An 18,749-nucleotide genomic window follows, 5' to 3' on the forward strand; every position below is an offset into this window, starting at 1 on the left:
AATAAATAAATAAATTTATTTAAAAAAATAAAACATTAAAGAAAAAGAATATGTAGTTTGTAGTAAGTCCAACAGTTAACAGTGGACTCTGGAGCCCAATGCAGAAACTGTGTGTACTACCAGACCCTTTTAAAGATTCCTCCTGGCTCTAATATTCCCTGACCACTTGCTACTACCAGATAGCGAAGTAGTATGCTATGCCTGCATTTGTTCCTGCTTTAGACCTCAGTCTTGTACTAATCCATTCTTAAAGGTTTTGTAAAGTTTCATTTTCTTATCATGTGATCCTCTGAGTTGAACTGTGGCATGTTTTTTTCAGGCCTGTCAATTGTTGCGGCATATATCTGGCACAGAACCACTTGAAATAACCTGCATACATGCAGAAGAGACATTTCAGGTGACTGGCCAACAGGTATGAGAATGGAAGATTATTTGTTCTATATTTTGTGTTATCCGACCATCTAACAGATTGTGAGGAAGCAAGGCATAAAGGATTCTGCGTGACTGGAGGCCACATCTACTGAGAGAAGGAAGGATAATGGAATTTTTTGTTGTTGTTAGTGTGCTAGAACATGGCTACCATTCCAGTGGGTTTTCTGGTCTTCTGCTCACCTGGAGACAGGCCCATTAACTGAAATCCTAGTTTATATCTACTTTAAATGAAGCTTTTTACAATGCAGGACATCATAATGTACCTGGAAAAAAAAGATAGCATTAGGAAAAAGGCCATAAAAATATTCATATTTCAGCCTAATAATTGCTAAGGACATAGGGAGATGTAAAAAACAAAACAAGGTTGGCTAGATGGTTCAGTGGGTAAAGGCACCTGCAGATAAGCCTGATGACTTGGGACCATATGGTAGAAGGAGAACCAATCCCTTTGACCTCCACACATGCACCTTGGCACATGATGTGAGGGCACACACTAAAAAGTGTGTATATATATATATATATATATATATATATATATATATATCTGCTGTAATGTTATTTATAATAAGTTCAACTGTATACAAAATAACATTTTTTTCTTGAGACAGGGTCTCACTATATATCCTTGGCTGGCCTGGAACTGCTGTGTAGTCCAGGCTGGCCTCTAACTTTACAGAGATCTGCCTGTCTCTGCTGTTGCTGCCTCAAATGCTGGGATTAAAGGCATGAGCCACCACACCTGGCCTCAAAATAACTATCTTAAGTTAGGCAAATAACACATTATGATATTAAAATAATGATTATGATTAGCAACATCAAAAGTGTTTTTTGTTAAAATGTGAAATGAAAGTGAAATGTATATAGATCAGTGTACACATTATAATTGCTACTATAAAAAATGTATGTATGTATGGGAGCTGTAGAGATGGCTCAGTATTTAAGAACCCATGCTGCACAGTCATGAGGACCAGAGTTCGAATCCCAGCACCATGTAACTAGCTGGGCATCCTACAAATACTTGTAATTCCAACTCTGAAAAACCCAGCTTTTTCTTCTGGTCTCTGTATGTGCACAGATACCCGTAACCACATACACATGTGCATACGCACACACACACACACGCACACACACACACACACACACACACACACACACAAATAATTTTTTAAAGTAAATTTAGAGGCTGGAGAGTTGGTTTAGCATTTAAGAGCACGGGCTGCTCTGGCAGAAGACCGAAGTTCAGTTCCTAGCACCCAATGGTAGCTAACAATTGCCTGTCACTTCAGTTCTAGAGGATATGAGGTCCTCTTCTGACCTCTGAGGACATTGCATGCAGGTGGTATACTTATATGCATGCAGGTAAAACACAAAAAACATATAAAATAATTTTTAAAAGTTAATTTTTATAAAGCTATGTACATATGAAAATGACTGTACAGTCATTATACAATATACAGAAATGAAAATTTTGATTATTTAGTAGGTTATGTTTTTAAAAAATTTCCTATAGAATTACTTTGTTTATAATTTATAAAAGGGTTTTTAAAAAAATTTATTTTTATTTTACATGTATGAGTGTGTTGTCTGCATGTATGTGAGTGTACCTGTGTCATGCAGTGCCTTGGAGGTCAGAAGAGGGCTTCAGATTCCCCTGGAACTGGAGTTAAGGACGGTTTGTAGCTGTCATTTGGGTGCTGGGAATCAAACTTGGGTCCTCTGCAAAAGTAGTCAGTGCTCTTAACTACTGAGCCATCTCTCCAGCCCCTATAAAAGGGTTTTAAATCTGGTAATTTCATTTAATACTGTTGCTGTCAAATTATAAATTAAAGGGAAAAAGTGAAGACCAGCTCTTCCTTTCTTTTTAGATTCTAAGTGCAAAACCACGTCTTTCCAGTTATTCTTACTTACTGTCACCAACTGAAAGGACTGGCTCTTAAATTGCAATTTCCTCTTTTGTTCCCACCCAGTACTAGAGGAGCTAAGACCTAGGGCCTCATGCATGCTACATAGGTGCTTTACTGCTGAGCTATATCCACAGCCTTTTAAAAAATTATTTTGGTTTTGGGGCTGGAGAGATGGCTCAGCGGTTAAAGAACACTGACTGTTCTTGCAGAAGACCCGGGTTCAAATCCTAGCACCCACACAGCAGCTAACAGCTGTCCGTAACTCCAGTTCCAGGGGATCCGACAGCCTCTTCTGTCCTCCGTAGGCATTGCATTTACCTACATGCAGGCATAACACTCATACACATAAAATAAAAATAATAAAAAAAATTATTTTGGTTTTGAGACAGTGTCTACCCAAATTATCACACTAGCCTTGAATTCACTCCTTACCCCAGAAAGGCTTTGAACTTGTGATCCTGCCTCAGCCTCCTGAGTAGCTGGAGCATAGGCTTGTATCACTGGACCTGGCTTTTTTTTTTTGAGACAGGGTCTCCCTGTAGCCCCAGCTGTCCTGGAACTCACTATATAGACCAGGGCTTGCCTTGAACTCACAGAGCTCCGCTTCTGCCTCCCAAGTGCTGGGACTACAGGCATGCGCCACCACGCCCAGCCTGGACCTGGCTTTTTAAGTTACAATGAGGTTGGATCTTTTTAAAGGCTCATCATGGAGACAGGAACTTCAAGTGAATTCTGTCATGTTCATCTGTTGAACACTATATGGACTGGGAGGAGATGCTTGCTGGGGAAGCCAAGGCTTCAGTGTTTGCCGGTTCACCCTGCTGCTATGGAGATGTCCTGACCGCCGTGATTCTGAGTACAATTCAGAATTCAGTGTTTGTTATGTATGTGCAGCCCCACACAGCCCACACTTGTTCCAAGGTCCTGCTTGCTATCTGGTTGCAACTATAGGTTTACTGTTTCTGCTACTGCAGATATTAGGAATGGCCATGTTCTGTTTCTCAGTATGATGACAGAACCTATTGTTAATGCCTTCTATTATTTAAAACCTTTTTCTGTTCCCATCATCTCAACTTTAACATCCAGTCTTTCCCTTTTCTCCGCCCCTAAGTCCCTTTAGTCAGTGTATCGTTTTCTGATTGGTCTGCGCCACGCAGTCTGTCAGCAGTCACTGGGCTCCTGAGCAGGGTACAGAGGCGTGGGCTCCTTTTGGCGGGCTATTTGCGGACCAAGAAGTGAAGGGATTTCTCGCTGAATCCCAGGGCTCTGGGTCGGCACCATCTTTGGAGGCCTCCTGCTACAACAGGTAGGGAACCAACAGTAGACTAAAGAAATGATTTGACACAAGCCTGGCTTGGTGAAGCAACAAATTTATTACAGGTACTTGCAGTAGTCTAGACAATGGGCAAAAGTTGGGAAATTCTAAGGAGGGTACATCACTCAAAAACCCACAGAAGGTCACACTTTAAAGCTGTATCACTGAAATAACCACATTGACTACCAGCCCTCCAAGGGGTATTGTCCCAGGGGATCAGTCGAGATGGGGAATTATCTGTAGGAGGCCTCGTACATTTGTGCAAGCCAAGTCTGTCAGGCTTCATAGGGCAGGTTGGAATCATCTTCGTCAATTGCTGAGGGCCTGATACACTGAGTGACTGAATTTTTTCTGACTGTGGGAACGAAGAACAAGGCATTTAAGAAGTAGAAAGAGAAGAATAATTATGCCTGTCCGGAGTAGGTAAGTGACGATCCAACGATTCCAGTGGCCGTGAATATAGTGTGCGAGTTGTAGGCGCACTTCAGTAATATTCTGTACTTTATAGGGGGTGAGACAAAGTGACCTAAAGCGAGGGTCACAAGCTAGCAGAGCCGTGTCTTTGGTAATTGCCAGCTCTTCACTTAGATCAATTTGTTTTTGTAACACATTAATTGCTTGGTGAAGATGCTGATTGATAAGGGGCTGAGTGTGAAAGGTAGAGGAGGTTTTGGAGACGGCCTCATTGAGTGTCTCCACAGTAGTGGAGGATTGGGTGATAGCCACCGCAGCGGTGGTGGCCGAACCTAATGCAAGGATAATGGCTGAGATGAGAGCGTCAGTGACCCCAAAATCCCATTTTAAGTGGGGGGCTTGTGACAAGGCTGTCCGCTCTATAAGGGTGACAGCATGGAAGTGGGTTGCATTGGTGACTGGAACCCAAAGAGCCACGTGTTCTCACATAAAGAGAATTATGTGGCCTGGATGGTTCCATCAGGCTGCCAGTACACAAGAGGTGTTGGTATCAGAGCAGTTGAGTCATCCCCGAGGGTCGGAGGTAACATTGGCTAGCAATAAGGCAAATGGGGGCCACATGCAAATGGGGGTAGGGGGCCAGGATGTTGTGTGATCAATGGATGTAAGGATTTTGTTTTTGGCACAAGTAGAGGGATTGGTGTTAGTGTAAGTGCCGTCAGAAAGCTGAAGGCCCTGCTGTGCCAGTAACAGCCTGATGTCCATGCAGGCATGCGGACCACAGAGGTCCCAGTTACCGAGTATTGATTCATGGTTGGTATGGGAGATCTTAATACCACAGGGATAGGTGGAGGCCACGTGTCTCCAAGATCCTAGGGGGTCATTAGAGGGGGAGTGGCTGAAGCGGCAAAAGGGAGGGATGGCTTAGGGTGGGCTTAGGGTGGCATCTCTGCCACGGTGTAGGGAGCATGAGGAAAAAGGGTGCAAGGGAGCGTGTGCGTGGGCAGTTGGGGAGCGGTGGGCATAGAATGGCAGGGCAAAATGGGGGCAGAGCGGTGGCAGTCCCCTCCACTTCCCTGTTATGATAGGGTGGCATCTCTGCCACAGTATAGGGAGTGCGAGGAAAAAGGGTGCAAGGGAGCGTGTGCATGGGCAGTTGGAGAGTGGTGGATGTAGAATGGCAGGGCAAAATGGGGGCGGAGGGGTGGTGGTCCCCTCCGCCTCCCCTGTTATGATTGTCCCCAGTGCAGTGAGGATGAAGGCTACATCAGTGTTGTTGAAGGTTGGGGAAAGGCCCTTGAGTTTAAGCATGTAACCCAAGGAGGCACTGCCGGCATAATCTTGGACAGTCAGGTTGAACAGCCCAATGCATGAGGATGTATTGTTGGTAGTGAAGCATGGAAAGTTATTTAGGGGCGAGGAGCCATTGAGTGTTTCCCAGGAAGTAACTGGGTCCATGGTGGGGAGGCCAAGTGTAGAATTAGTTGAATAGAGTGTGGGGTAGGCCGGGGAATGAAGTGATAAGGGCAAGAGTATAGGCGGGGAGGGGACCAAGGCCCAGAGATCATGGGCCATGGCAGGGGCGGGGAAGAGCAAACCAGTTATCCAGATAGTGGCAAGGTGTCTGGGTCCTGGGGGTCCCGTTGGTCAGTTGCTGGTCTCACATCTCTTGCTGGAACCCATACTGGCTTTGTTTCTGTCTTCCATTGGTATCTCTTGACTGTTCTTTGAAAGTTGGGTTCCCATACTGTGAAGGCAAAGTGATGTCTATCTTGTTCTGCTAGGGGGATTTGGAAGAAACAATCTTGGATATCAAGTACTATGATATGATGGGATGGAGGAATAGCTGTAGGGTGTGGTAAGCCCACTTGTAGCTAGCCCATCTTTTCCATCTGGGCATTGACTGCTCTAAGATCTTGGAGGAGTCTGTATTTCCCAAGTTATCATATCGGCTCAGGGGCCAAGATTGGAGTTGATCCTGGGCAGGCAGTGGTCGTTAGGATTGGGGGTGTTGGGCAAGGTGTTGTCCTTTCCCTGATAGTCCCAAGTTATCGTGGAGCATGGTATCATCATAAAAGGCACGGTCATCCATGGTAAGGACCGCACCCATGTCCTCTAGGATGTCTCGGCCCCATAAGTTACAGGGAACGTCCGCTACTATGGGGGTAACTGTGCCCTGGTTCCCATCCAAGTCCTTCAGATATACTGGATGTGTGACCAGCTTGGTACATTGTATGCCACCAACTCCTTTTATTGGTGGGCCTGGCAATGAGGAAATTTAAGGGATTCAGTTTCTGATATAATGGTGACATCAGACCCTGTGTCTACTAGGCCGTTTATGGCAGTTCCATCTAGGAACAGGTTCGCTAGTGGGGAGTGGTTGAGGATTGGGAGAGTCCATAATATCTGTCTCATTTCCCCTCTTGTGGGCAGGGCTGAGGGGTGCCCCAGGTGGAGTTTAAAGGAGCCAAGTCTGGTTGAGGCTGTGACCTACAGTCTTTAGCCCAATGGAACCCTTTTTTTCACTTGGGGCAGCGAGTCTTGGGACAGGCTGTACCTCTTAGGCAGTGGCTATGAAAGTGACCAAGCCCCCCACAGTTCCAGCAGCCTTTCCGTGAGCCAAAGTAGGCGGGTTTTCCTTGCGACAAAAGAGTCTCCAAGAAAGTGGTCAAAGCCTCAATAGGGCTCACCCTGGTTTCTAAGTCTCTGGTAGTGAGTACCCATTTGTAAATGTTATCATTGCGGACAGGCGCGATAGCATTACGAGTAGGGGTGTTTAGACCCTCCCAAGTTAACTGTTTGATAAGCACCTCTCGAGTGTGTCCAGACTCCACCCTCTGCTCTACTGCCTTGGTGACATGGGTAAGGAAGTCCGTGAAGGATTCCCCTGACTGTTGAATCAAATTATGGAAAAAGAGTTGTGGATCACAGGGGGAGCAACATTTAAAGGCCTTAAAGGCCAAGTCAGAAACTTGTTGAAAATAGGCATGGAGGCCAATAGTAGACCGAGAGATGGGGTCAGTATATTGTCCACGTCCCATGAGCATGTCCAACGTAATGTTGAGGCCATATTGGAGATTTAGGCATGCCTGGTTTTCAGCCTGATCAAGACAGGCTATATGCCAGTTTAGAAAGACTGAGGGTTCTAGGACTGCCTTTAGTAAGTTATACCAATCATAGTGGGTTTGTAAATGTAAGGACCACTGGCGAACCACTGTTTGAAATATGGGGAGTCAGGGCCCAATTTCTCAGCTGCCTTGTGGATAAGAACGAGGTCAGCAAGTGGGGTGGGCAGCCATGGACACTGCACTGCATTGGGGCCAACGTTAACCAGAAATGCGGACAAAGGTGGGTGAGGCTTTAAAGAGGGCGGTCTAGGAGGGAGGGGCACGTTAGCAGGGGAAGGGGCAGGATGGTTACTGGTGGGGGGAGAGTAACTCCTTCCACGGGTAATGGGGCAGGGGAATTTCTGGGCATGGTAGCTCTAGGAGAATATCCTGAGATATAGGCAAAGGAGATCCTTCCTTATTGGAAGTGGGCGCAGAAGCGGCATCCACCTCCGGGGGATATGTGGGTCCAGGAGGTCTGGGATCAAGGTAATAGCCAGATCTACACTAGATTGCTCCCACCAGTGTTTGTTGTGGGCCGAGATGACTTCCTCAGGAGAGGAGGATTTAAGGCTAGCATTGATGGCTAGGAGGATCAGGGGGTGATCCCTGACCCAACCTCCCTCTTTCAGGCCAGGAAGAGGACCCGCATCCATGTGTCAGGGTCCCACATGTTTTCAGGGGAGACCCACGGAGCCAAGTTAGTGGCTCCATCCCAAAAGTGTTCGATATCTTTTGGTTTCACTTTCAACCCTCTGGTTTTAAGGAGAACCTTGAGTGCTGCCATGTGTGGTTCCCTGCATTGTGGTGGTAAATTGCCCATTGTGGAAGGGTCTCACGAAGGGGAATCCGCCACAAAAGTAGAAGATGAGGGTGACTACCAAGAGGGCACAAAGGAAGCAAAGAAGCACTGTGAGCCACTTAGATGTAAACTGCCCCGACATGTAAAGGTGTATCGGATCCAAATGTCTTGTGCTCAGTGAGGGACTTCTGGAGGCCGTGACACCTCCAGCTGTATGCTCACACGGTGTCTCCGGCACAGGCAACAGGGTGACCCGAAGCCTGGGCTCTGAGTTCAGGGTGGATCAGCCCTTATGTGAACTCACCAGGATGAGCCGAGAGGGGGAGGTGCTGACGTGGGCTTCGGGACCAGGTGGCGGAGCGTGCCTCCCTGATCTAACAAACTAGTCCAACAATAAAGATGACAGGGTGAAGGGGACAGAGGAGGGGGCTACTCGCTTACCCTCGAGCAGCCGAAGAAACAGACAAATCCAGGGGCCTACTTACCGAACGGAGGTTCTGGGTGTCACCAACACCATGGGCAGAGGTCCCTGTTCAGGCGCCAGGTGTTGCGGGTTCTCCTCGGGCCAGCTGTGAAGACCCTGACCTGGATCAGGTCCCCTGCCGATTGGGGGGGCAGGAGGTACGGAGTCAACACACAGACCCCGGGCGTCAGGTAGAAGCAAGCACTAGGCAAGGTGCTGCAGACTCATTTAATGCAGGAGGGGGCAGGCCTTATATTTCCCTTTTCTCCGCCCCCAAGTCCCTTTAGTCAGCGTATCGTTTTCTGATTGGTCCGCGCCACGCAGTTTGTCAGCAGTCACTGGGCTCGCGAGCAGGGTACGGAGGTGTGGGCTTCTTTTGGCGGGCTATTTTCGGACCAAGAAGTGAAGTGAATTCTCACTGAATCCCAGGGCTCTGGGTCTGCGCCATCTTTGGAGGCCTCCTGCTACCATGATATACGAAGGATGAGACAAAAATATTATACTCGTAATCTTAAATTTTCTAAGGTCATAGTCAACTAGTTTAAGGAACAAAATATATATCTAGACAAGGTTTATCTGAGAATATTTGGTTTTTTTCTCCAAGCTTTATCTACGTAGCACATGGTAATTGAAAGTACCAGACTGGTGGAACTGACCTTATTTGATGTTTAAGAGCCATACTTTGAGGCCTATACTGATGTGGTCAGAGGGACTTAAAAGACAGTTTTTGCCCTTTGCCCTCCAAGGTCGACTAAGTTCCAGGGGACTATGGAACATCTCTCAAAATGTCCTGTAACTGTGGTGAGTAACCTGTCCTCTTCTTCAGGGAGGCCATGGAGACCCCACCAGATGGATTTGAACCAGTGTCCAGTATACAAGAGGAGGTTCAACTCAGAGGAAACAGTTCCTCCATGCTTCCAAGTGAAGCCAGCTATGGATGAGTAGGACCTTTGACTTATCTTCACATAGATGGGAAAAAGTTATTTAGACAATTATTTTTCATTGATGTTTTTATTCCTAATCAGAAAGTGCTGCTCAGATTAAGACTTCAAATCTTGGTCTCCAATACTGTAGTGCCCACCTGTAGCTAAGGGAGACAACCAGCTATTGTTCTAAAATGATGGATAAATTTGTTTTCTCCCCCTATCTAGAAGCCTTGAGAGGGAACTGACACTGATTCTAACCACTCCAACAGCTATCAAAATACCTGAAAGCAAATCCTGAATCCATCACTCTCGAGTCCAGCCTTGGCAGACAAAAGAAAAATGAGGAGGAGCCCAATAGAGAGATGCTTTTGGAAGCTCTCATCAAAAAATCCGAATGGACTCTGATATGAACATTTGAAATTTGCCCTGTTCTGACTTTTTTCTTCTGGTTCTCTATCTAGAACTTGTAATGCTAACTACTCTTGACTTTATTTCTCCTTCACATCTCCTAGTCACCAGTCAAGGACTTTTTCTCCCTACAGAAAAGAGTTATGCAATTTGGGAATCTTTTAGATAGACCCACTAAAGGGGTACCCCAGTTGCCTCACCCTGGGTCCCTGTTCAGCATGGAAGAAGACAGAGTGGTCTGCGTCCCGATTCCCTATCAGAAATTTGGATAACTTCTTCAGAGGATGATATGATAAGAATAGGATGTAGGAATTGGCTAGGCAGTTAGGGTAAAAAAGACCACAAAGAAAAGTAGTCAGTTTCTTGGCTAAAAGTCAAAATGTCCTTGGGCCTCTTAGCAACATACTCTGTTTCAAAATCCAAAAATGGCAAACGTATTTGGGAGCTCTTATGTAATCTGTAATCCCTAAAAGATTTTAGGGTTATCTCTTCAGAGGGGTAATGTTAGAGTAGCAAAAAATCCCGTTTAAAAAGAAAAAGAGGGCCAGGCGTGGTGGCACATGACTTTAATCCCAGCAGAGGCAGGCAGATCTCTGTGAGTTCAAGGCCAGCCTGGTGTACATAATGAGTTCCAGGACAGCTGGGGCTACAGGGAGACCCTGTCTCAAAAAGACCAAAAAACCACAACAAACAAACAACTCCCCCCCCCAAAAAAAAACAAAAAAGGAAAGAAAGAATACATGAAGTTTTCAGAAAAAAATTGATGGGGACATATGGGAGGGGAGAGAGTGGTCGTGGATTTGATCAAAACACCTTATATACATGTATGAAATTCTCAACGTTTTTTTTAAAGTTAAAAAATAAAAACCCAAAACAGATGTACTCTCACCTCATCCCAGTTGACTTCCCCAGGTTTCCTATTGCTTCACCTTGGCAGTGAATACCCGAGTTAAAATGCTAAGAACACCTAATTTCCTCCATCCTTCTAACCCTATCCCCCCCCCTTTTTTTTTTCCACAAAGCGTTTATTCCCTTCAAAGTTATCTTAAAATTTAATTATATATTTTAAATTGTCTCCCTCATGAACCCCATGAAGCCAGAACACTTTTCTGTTTCTCTCACCAGTTTTCCCCATGCTTAGAACATGGGCACATGTAGTAGAATACAAATTCCATTTAGAAAATATCCCTTTGTGTGAGTGTGAATAATTCTATAGAGTAAACTCTGTGGGGCAGCAGCATCACTTGTTACCAGTGCTGCTGCATCTCTGTCACGCTGACACATTCACTTCTCATGGACCTAACCTTAATTTATTCTTAATTGTGTCTATCCCACAGTCCTACTAGAGTGTAAGTTTTAAAATAGAAGGGCTTTATTTCTTTTTTCTTACCTTTCCCTACCATGTAAAAATTTTTTCCATCTAATATATTCTATAAAATATTAATACTTATTGCTCAAGTGTTTGATGCTATTTCCCAGTCTCTGTAACAAGCATGTATATGGAATCAGTGCATGTTGTCATGACTAGGATGAAAAACAGGGTAAGGGAGCTGGCACACATCATGGTGGAGCTTTCTTTGTGTGCCTTGTAAATCAGGGAATTTCATATTTTGTTTGGCTGATGGTTGGGAGCTAAGGTGTAATTTAAAAAAAATAAATTCTAGGTAGGAGGTATACAAAGACTCAGCTCAGTCATGTTTTCTGCATATATTACAAATAGCATGCGTTCCATCCTTTGCATTAGAGATGACTGTTACATGAAAGATATTAGTTCATTCCTGAATTCATTCATGTAGTTACACATGATAAACTTGAACCCCCACATCTTAGTGACTTAATAATTTCTTACTTGTATCAGGTCCTGATTGGTGGCACAGCTCTACTTCTCTTGCTGATCTAGGCTCCTTTTATTTTGTGGCCCACCAGCCCCAGGACCTCAGAATCCTTCCTAGGACCCTGTGTATTGAACCTTTGAAGGGGTAAGGGAGAGGCATGAGAGAGATTTGGCTGGGCCAGGCATAGAAATGATGCACAGAACTTGGTCACACAGCCATACCCTTCTAGTGGGGAGGCTGCAAAATCTTTTTTGTTTTAAGACAGGGTCTCACTATGTAAACCAGTCTGGCCTCAAACTCTCAGGGATCTGTCTGCTTCTACCAAGTGCTGGGATTATAGGCATGCACCCCACATCCTGCCAGAAATATGATCCTGATGTGTGTTAGGAAGAAGATAAACCAGAGTTTGAGGGAAACCTAGCAGTCTCTGCAATAATTTTTTAATTTATTCAACACATTTATTTAGCCCATCTGGTAGTATTTAGAAAGTATGAGAATGATTTTTTCCCACTTCATCGTGTTTTGTGAGAGGCATTGTGACATGGAAGAGTCTGAGTCAAGTAGATCTGAGTTCCAGAGTTGGCTCTGCATATACCATAGGATCTTGGATAAGCTACTGAGCATCTCTGAGTTTCAGCTTCTTTAGCTCTGAAATGGGAATAATGCTTACTTAAGCAGAATAGTATCTTGTGTGTGTTTCAGAGGATTAATGTATACCAAACACCATACACATATGTGAAGCATGTCATTGACCATGTCCTCATGGGGGGGAGTATGTTATTGCTGCCTTTCATTACCACTGCTGCCTCCATTGCCATTTCTACTGTCTCTGCTGTTACTGTGTACAGTATGCCATTTACAATTTGAGTATGGATTGTGGTGTGGAACTACCTTTGTTGAAACATGAGTGTTCCTTGAATAAAGATAATTGCCCCCCCACCTTCCTAATGTAGGGGGACAAAGCATACTGTTGATCTGTAGGTCATATCATAAAGCAGGTTTATTCAGTCATGTATCTCTATGCTATTCAACATGAGGCTTATGTGTGGAACTTGCTTCATAGTGGTTTTTTGGGTTGAGTTCAGCGGTAAAGGTTTAAATCGAACCCCCTATTGATTCTGTGTGTTTTGTATTTCTTTAGATAATTTCTGCTGCTGAAACATTGACACTGCATCCATCTAGTAAAATTGCCAAAGAAAACCTAGATGTATTTTGTGAAGCTTGGGAATCTCAAATTAGTGACATGTCAACACTGCTGAGAGAAATCAATGATGTGTTTGAAGGAAGACGAGGTGAGAAACTCCACACATTGAATATATGATTTCAGATTCTATTTATACATTATTTTTATGCAACTGTGCTAGTTTTTTTTTTTTTAATGTTAAGCCTCAGGTGCAAAGTGGATTATTTTGTTATAGCCCAGCTGGGTTATTATTATAATAAAATGTCTTCCACAAAATTGATAAAAATATTGTTTTGTCCTTTATTTTAGAATTTAATCAGTAGGATTTGTTATACTACAGTATAGTTTTTGTCTCTGAATTGGCATTGTAGTTTTCCTATTGAAATCAAGTCAGTTTTTTTTCTTTTATTTTTTTGTACAAAAGCTCTTGTATAATATAGAAATTCTCTGACTTGATTCTATTGACTTCATAATAAAATGAATATAGTTTTGAATTGCCTTCCTTTCACTTAAATAGACTTTTTTCTTGATGGTTATATAAAGTTGAATCTTTCCTGTGGTAGGTGAGTTCACTGGTACTTGTACAATATGTAAAATAGCACCATCCAGTGTATAGGAAGGTACCACTGTTGTTCTTCATTTGAATAGCAACTGGAGTTTTTTATCTGTTTCCCATTGTATTATGTCTTATTATTTATGTTTATGTGCACATATATATATAATTTTTCCCCCTTTGAATGGCTTCTATTAGTGTTAACTCATGCTTTCTTAAAAATAAAATGGGGGCTGCAGAGATGGCTCAGTTGTTAAGGAGCACTGGCTGCTCTTGCAGAGAACCTGGGTTCTGTTCCCATCACCCATGTGTCAGCTAAGAAGCTGTAACTCTAGTTCCAGGAAATCTGACACCCTCTTCTAACCTCCACAGGCATTGCATGACATGGGTGTACTTACATACATGCAGGCAATACACTCGTACACATAAAAGAATAAATAAATGTCATTTTATTTAATATTTTAAAGTTACATCAAATTAAGTATTTTTCCTGATGTGACTATTTTAAACATTTTATATCCAAAAAGCACTTTTACTTAAGATAAATGGGCTAGGCCTTTTGGAAAGTAAATGTGAACATTTCAGGGCCACAGGTACAATGGAGGATCACAAGGTTAGGTAACACATGATTACTTCCTAAGCTAGCTGTATTTATGTATTTATGCCCTCTTCATTGTGTATCAAAAGATTGGAGTTTGAAAGCTATGAATTCTGAGTTTGAGGACCAGTAGATCATTTCCCATCAGTCTTCTTGCAATGAACTCAGGCACTTGTTCTCTGAGAGCCTGGAGATAAAGCATGCTGTCCTGGTTTGTTTCTTCATTGCTGTGACAAAATACTCTGACCAATACCAACTTGGGGAGGAAAGGGTTTATTCAAAGCTTACATCTCCCAGGTCACAGTTCATCAGGGAGCCCAAGGTAGGAACTCAGGGCAGGAACCTGGAAGCAGGAGCTGGAGCACAGGCCATGGAGGAATGCCACTTACTGGCTTGCTCCCCTGGCCCCTGCTCAGCTTGCTCTCTTATCTAACACAGGCCCACCTGCCCAGGGTGGCACCATGCACAGTGGGCTGGGCCGCCCTCCCATATCACTCAACAATCAAGAAAATGCCCCACAGACATGGCCACAGGCCAGTCCAATGGAGACAGTTCCCCATTTGCGGCTCCCTCAACACAGGTGTGTCAAGTTGACACTAAAGCTATCCAGCACACATGCTAAGAGCCTCTTCCTCAGGAAGCCTTTTTAACCCTCACAGTTCCAAGTCAGAAAACCACTCATCAAATCCCCTTACAATGCTGATGTTACAAAAATTGTTAAATGATAAATTATTTCTAAGCGCAACTGGCTGGTCTTTAACAATTCATCTTACAGATCAGCCCTGCCTGGTAGGAATAGAATGGAAGTTGCATATGCAATTAGAAAGCTAGTAGGCGAAAGAAAAAATTTAAAGGTGAAATTTATTGTAAGTTTTTATTTAACATACTATTCTCTAAATATTACTGTTTCAGGGGCTGGGTATGTAGCTCAGTTGGTAGAGTGTTTGCCTGGCATGCACAAAGCCCTGGGTTCAGTCCCTGAGCACTGGATAAACTGGGCATGGTGGTGCATAACTGTAATTCCAGTGCTCAGAATATGGAGGCTGGAAGATCAGAAGTTCAAGGTCATCCTCAGCTTCATAGTTGGAGGCCCACTGAGCTACATGAGACCTTGCCATACAAAAATAAAATGATAATTTCAGTCTAAAATCAGTATTTTTAAGATTGGTAATAAGAGGTTTTACATCCTTCAAAATTTTCTCTGCATTTTATGCTTTTGGCATATCTCAGTTCCTTTGAGGTATGTATCGAGTGTTCAGTGAATTCCGTATTTGTAATATAGTTCTAGACAAAATGTTAAGTATTTGTATAAGCTTTTCTGAGACCTGACAGGCTCCCACTCTTCAAGTCACAGTCATCCTGTAAGAAAAGGTACGATCCAGTACTCTTGTGTTTTTCTTCTGTTAGATTGAACTATATAAAAATCAATGCTTTGGTGTTTCAAATGGTTGACTATGGGAAATTTCATGTGGTTCTTTCTTACAAACTATAGCTGAACACAACTGATTTTCCTTAAAGAAGCATTTGTCTATCAAGAGCCAATTGCTGAGCTGGCAAGATGAGTCAGCGAGGGAATATGATTGTTCCCAATCCTGATTACCTGGTCAAAGGAGGGAACTGATTTCTGCAAGTTGTCCTCTGACCTCCACACATGAATGCTCACTCACACATGACTAAATGTTAGGAGGAGGAGGAGGAGAAGCAGTTACTGGTCTGGGATGTAGCTTAGCGATAGAGTACTCGCCTGTCTGTGCAAGGCCCTGGAGTTCAATCCCTAGTATAGTACTACAAGGTTACTTTTCAAATATTTATAAATTTTTTTATTATATTCTTATTTTATATGTATGAGTGTTTTGCCTGAATGTATGTACATGCACCATGTATGTGCAGTGCCTTTAGAAGCCAGAAGAGGGTGTCAGAGCCCCTGGAACTGGAGTTACAGATGGTTGTTAGCTACCATGTGGATTCTGGGAACTGAACGTGGGTCCTCTGCAAGAGCAGCCAGTGTTCTTAACCACCGAGTCATCTCTCCAGTCCCTTAATTTTTTAAAAAAATTTATACTCATCCTTTTTAGCCAGGCATGGTGGTGCACACCTATAGTCCCAGCACTTGGGAGGCAGAGGCAAGCAGATCTCTGTGAGTTCAAGGCCAGCCTGGTCTACATAGTTCCAGGACAGCTGGGGCTACAGGGAGACCCTGCTTCAGAAAGACAAAAAAAGCAATTTAGTCTACTCATAAAAATTGCTTCTAAGAAAATTACCATTGTTTTGGCATGAAATATTATTGGTGAACATATTTGAGGGATAGTATCAGAGATGAATGCTGCTTTCTAATCTTGATTCCTTCTTCTATTTTTTTTTTATTTTTTCACTAGTCTTAAATTCTTACCTAAGATATCACAGACTAGCTTTAAACAACAACAAAAGAGTCTTTTATCCTTTGTAACCTGGTCTGCAAGCTAGAAAGATAACAGCTAGGGCAGGGGTGACTTGGGCTTGCAGAGCTTCTTTTGTTTGTTTGTTTTTTTTTTTTCCTGTTATTAAACTTCATGCCATGTGTCACTTCATAGCTCCCAAACCTCTTATTTGCTTTATTTCATCTTCTTACTGTTGCCACAAAAGCACAACTCTCACTTCAAAGGGGATAAGAGGTAGTTTATTCTGAAGCCAAATATGAGTGACCATGACCCAGGAACAGAGCCAGGTTACACCCAAATTCCATGTTCCAATGTGGTAATAGTTTCATGAAGATTTTATAGTAGCAGAACAAAAAAGTCATAAATCAAGACACTTTTCAAATACATGGTGGAAACAAGTAGGCAGTTGCCTCAGAAGAGAAATCTCAGCCTCAGAGGCTTTTGGTGACACTGAGCCTTTTGATTGGTAGAAACTGGTGGTCTGCTAAGTTAATACATTCTGTTAGCCACAGAATGTTAAGTCAGAAGCAGAGGTAGGCAAGGCTTGGCTATTTAGGGGGCCAAAGATGACCTAAGATAAATGGCAATTAGGCTCTGCACCTGCAACATTTTGAACTCTCTACAGTCACTCAAATTCCAATCAATTGATCAGGCTTTGTAGAATGTTCAGTTTTGAGATGCAATTTTCTGGGAACTTTGGTTCTCACTGTCTTGTCCACTGGGGTTGTCTTCTTCCCTGTGTGAGCATCCATCGTGAGGTTACTTGGAGATGATGTGGGCTGGTACTTAGAAATGGAAGATGCACTGATGCTGGTCCTGAGGAAAGAGTCTGGTTTCAAACCACAGGCTGCTGTAAAAGGAACACTCTGGATGAAGCTGACTGCAAGTGGAAGTCAGTGCCACTGAGACATTTTGCTTTTCTCTTCTTCCTTTGGGAGAGTGTGGGCTTAGAGAAGCAGGTGTTCAGTCTGCCTGTTTGCAGCCAAATTACAATATCGTTTTTGAATCACGTGTAATTGATGGAGTAAGTTATCACAATAAATGTAACATTCTTGTTTGCTGTCTTAAAAGTTCAATGTGAATAATAAAAATCTATGAATAGAAAAAGGTTTTAAGCTATATATGTTATTTGTAGGAGAGAAGTACAGCTACCTTTCACTTCCAAAGCCACCGGTAAGTAGAATAATTCTGTATTTGCAGAATGCTTTTATGTTTAAGCTCATTTTTGGGGGAGGGCGTGTTGAGATAGGGTCTCTCTGTAGCCTGCTGGCCTGGAATTCTTGATGTAGACCAGGCTGGCCTCGATCTTATAGAGATCTGCTTGTCTCTGTCTCTGAGTACTAGGATTAAAGGTGTAAATTAAGCTCTTTTTGCCTAATACTCCTACATAACAGCAAAAGGTTAGGATGGGTGTTCAATGTCTACTGTTCAGAGTTGTTACTCTGGGTAGCTGTCTACATGTGGCCTATACTCTAAATATTTGTGTTTGGCTTTGGGGGTTGAGAGAATATCGGAATTTGTGATTAATAAGCCACTATCTGAGGCCGGAAATAGTTTTCTTCTCCGTATCTTTGGTTTAATTTGCAAAGTAATGATGGAATTGTTTTCTGTATGTTAAGAACATTCAAATGATTTCTACATAGGTGAAAACATGTTATGGGAAAGAAAGAGAGAGTAATATTAGCCGGGCATTGGTTCTCAGATCCCTTTTAGGAATGGGAAATCTCTATCTTTTGGCTAATAGCAGTTTAACATCATGTTAGCCAGGTAACATTTAGGTGACTTGAGCAATTGATTTGTAGATGTCATTCTATGGCATTTTATCATTGTGATATAATATAGGACATATAGAAAACAAACACAAACAGTGGAAAGATACCATTATTAGGAAAGGCTATTCTTCTAAAATACCATGTACCCTATAACCTTAACTTTAGAAGTAGAGGAAACAAACAAAACTAGACTGTGTAGAAAGTAACTTCTGAGAAAGAAGAAATCATGGTGGCAAATGAGAAGATCAAAGACTCATAGACTGTACTCAGCTTGAAATTATACCCATTTTCCCAATCAGAAAGAAATTCATGCCCAATATTTATCATAAATCAAAACAGACAAAAAGGCCAGGTGTGATGGTGCTCACTTTTAATCCTAGCCCTTGGGAGGCAGAGGCAAGTGGATCTCTGAAATCAAGGCCAGACTGGTCTGTGTAGTGAGTTCTAAGCCAGCTGTCTACAGGGAGACCCTGTCTCCAAAAAAAAAAAAAAAAAAAAAAAAAGACACAAAACCAGACAAAACCTGTATTTGGTTATGTAGTGCTACTTGATTTTGATGTAGTGCTACTTGATTTTGATTAGCTCCTGATGGTGAGGCATTATGCTCGGTGCTGGTGTAG

At 43.0% G+C, this 18,749-nt stretch overlaps 1 protein-coding gene across 2 annotated transcripts in view; it reads left to right on the plus strand.

Moving 5' to 3' along the window:
* Nucleotides 1–18,749, plus strand: part of Ctnnal1 (catenin alpha like 1) — a 78,582-nt gene that overhangs the window by 47,950 nt on the left and 11,883 nt on the right. For both annotated transcript variants that reach the window (XM_029556940.1, XM_008854644.3), the window contains exons 10-12: nt 320–412; nt 12,748–12,898; nt 17,493–17,530. In XM_029556940.1, the coding sequence (XP_029412800.1) occupies nt 320–412; nt 12,748–12,898; nt 17,493–17,530 (282 nt within the window). The remainder of the gene's footprint in view (nt 1–319; nt 413–12,747; nt 12,899–17,492; nt 17,531–18,749) is intronic.

This window comes from Nannospalax galili, unplaced genomic scaffold, assembly GCF_000622305.1.
Source record: "Nannospalax galili isolate Female #2095 unplaced genomic scaffold, S.galili_v1.0 scaffold666, whole genome shotgun sequence".
Taxonomy (NCBI): domain Eukaryota; kingdom Metazoa; phylum Chordata; class Mammalia; order Rodentia; family Spalacidae; genus Nannospalax; species Nannospalax galili.